This window comes from Loa loa (assembly GCF_000183805.2).
Source record: "Loa loa unplaced genomic scaffold supercont3.1617, whole genome shotgun sequence".
In the NCBI taxonomy this organism is placed as follows: Eukaryota; Metazoa; Nematoda; class Chromadorea; order Rhabditida; family Onchocercidae; genus Loa; species Loa loa.
In genome coordinates, this window is record NW_018109796.1 from 1 (window position 1) to 1,566 (window position 1,566).

General features: G+C 22.4%; 1 protein-coding gene across 1 annotated transcript; it reads right to left on the bottom strand.

The window, feature by feature from the left end:
- Positions 1–195: 195 nt before the first annotated feature.
- LOAG_15193 (hypothetical protein) lies at positions 196–986 on the bottom strand (the record flags this gene model as incomplete). Its single annotated transcript, XM_003150685.2, has 3 exons — positions 865–986; positions 270–385; positions 196–243 (listed from the first exon to the last, which is right to left on the bottom strand). Coding segments are annotated over exons 1-3 (267 nt in total), but the record flags the coding sequence as incomplete, so codon positions are not given.
- Between the last annotated feature and the right edge of the window lie 580 nt (positions 987–1,566).

The following is a 1,566-nucleotide window of genomic DNA, read 5'->3' on the forward strand; positions in this document are numbered from 1 at the left end:
CAACAGACAACAACAACAACAACAACAACAACAACAACAACAGCAAACAATAACAGCAACAACAACAAACAACAACGAGTTCATTCGTTTTTCATCAAACATTAAACAAATTAGAAATACAATGAAAATACTACAAAAATTAGAAATAATTATAAAAAAAGAAGAAAATTGGTAAATTATTTCATAATAACTTACCTTTAGCAACAACCCATCCAATACCTGCTTCTTTCGCTTTTTTAATTGCTATATCCATGGCAAAAATTGCCAACCACTGGGCCAAGTAAATTATTTCCATCAATCCATGCACTTGCGGCATGCTCTTTGAGAATTTTTGGCATACCATCTTTCATGCATATACCTGTTTGTACATCTCGAACATACATATCTTAACATATTTATCGTTATTACTTAAATATTAGATGACATATAAGATGACACATGCATATTTTTTTCTTAGCTTATCTTTCTTTCTTATCTTTCCAAATTTCATTTTACATTTCTTTTATTTTAAAATATTAAAAAAGCATTCATTTAAAATTTTCATTTAATAATATAATAGAAAAAAAAAAAACAAAATTATAAAAAAAAAAGAAAAAAATTATGCATTATGTATAGGTGAAAATATCAGAATTAATTAAAATATTCTAATCAAATTAAATATAAATAAACGAAATTTTTCAAAAAATTTTCATCGAAATTAATCTTTTTTTTTCAACAATTTATTCAATATTCAATTTAAAAGAAAAAAAATGAATTAAAAGACATTTTATGGTTGAAAATAACATTATGAATGTTTAATTAAACTTCAAACAAATTTAATTTGCTATAAAATTTAACAATAAAAAATAATTCATTTTAACAAACTTAATCGATTTAATCCATGACTGTAATGTCCTCGTACATCAGCTGCAACCAATACATCAGCTAATTGTTCAGCATGATTTTTTGATGTACCTACTTTAACCATACAATTTACTATATATCGTTTTACCTAAAGTTATATTGATAAGATTATAATTTTAAATTGCTAATTTCATTGCAAATTTATTCAAAATTTATTCGGGTTGTAAAAATAGAAAGAAAAAATTTATTCTTTTAATTTTTTATTTTTCTTTTTTAAATTTACAAGTTTTCATTTTTTTCTTTTTAAATTTAAATTAAGGAAATTGCATATGATTGTTTTTCGCAGTAAAAATTATAATTCAATTTTTTTAAATTATCAATTTATTCTATTTTATTTATTTTATGTAATTAAAAAAAGTTTGTAGAATTATTCATTTCAAAAAAAATATATAAATATAAATACATATATATATATATATATATATATAATTTTACCTCTTGAATTGCTATAATTTTATCATTTGTGTTAACGGCTGTCACCATATTTCGATTTAAATTTATCGTACAGTTGAAAATTTTCGATCGCTCAATGTTGACGCTAATATAGCATCGATGAATATGAATGCTATTAGATGGATGAGGAAGTAACATGAAGGATGATGTCCATTTTAATCGAATTTTATCACCACAATGAACAAATAATCGTTTTGTTATTCGATTGAA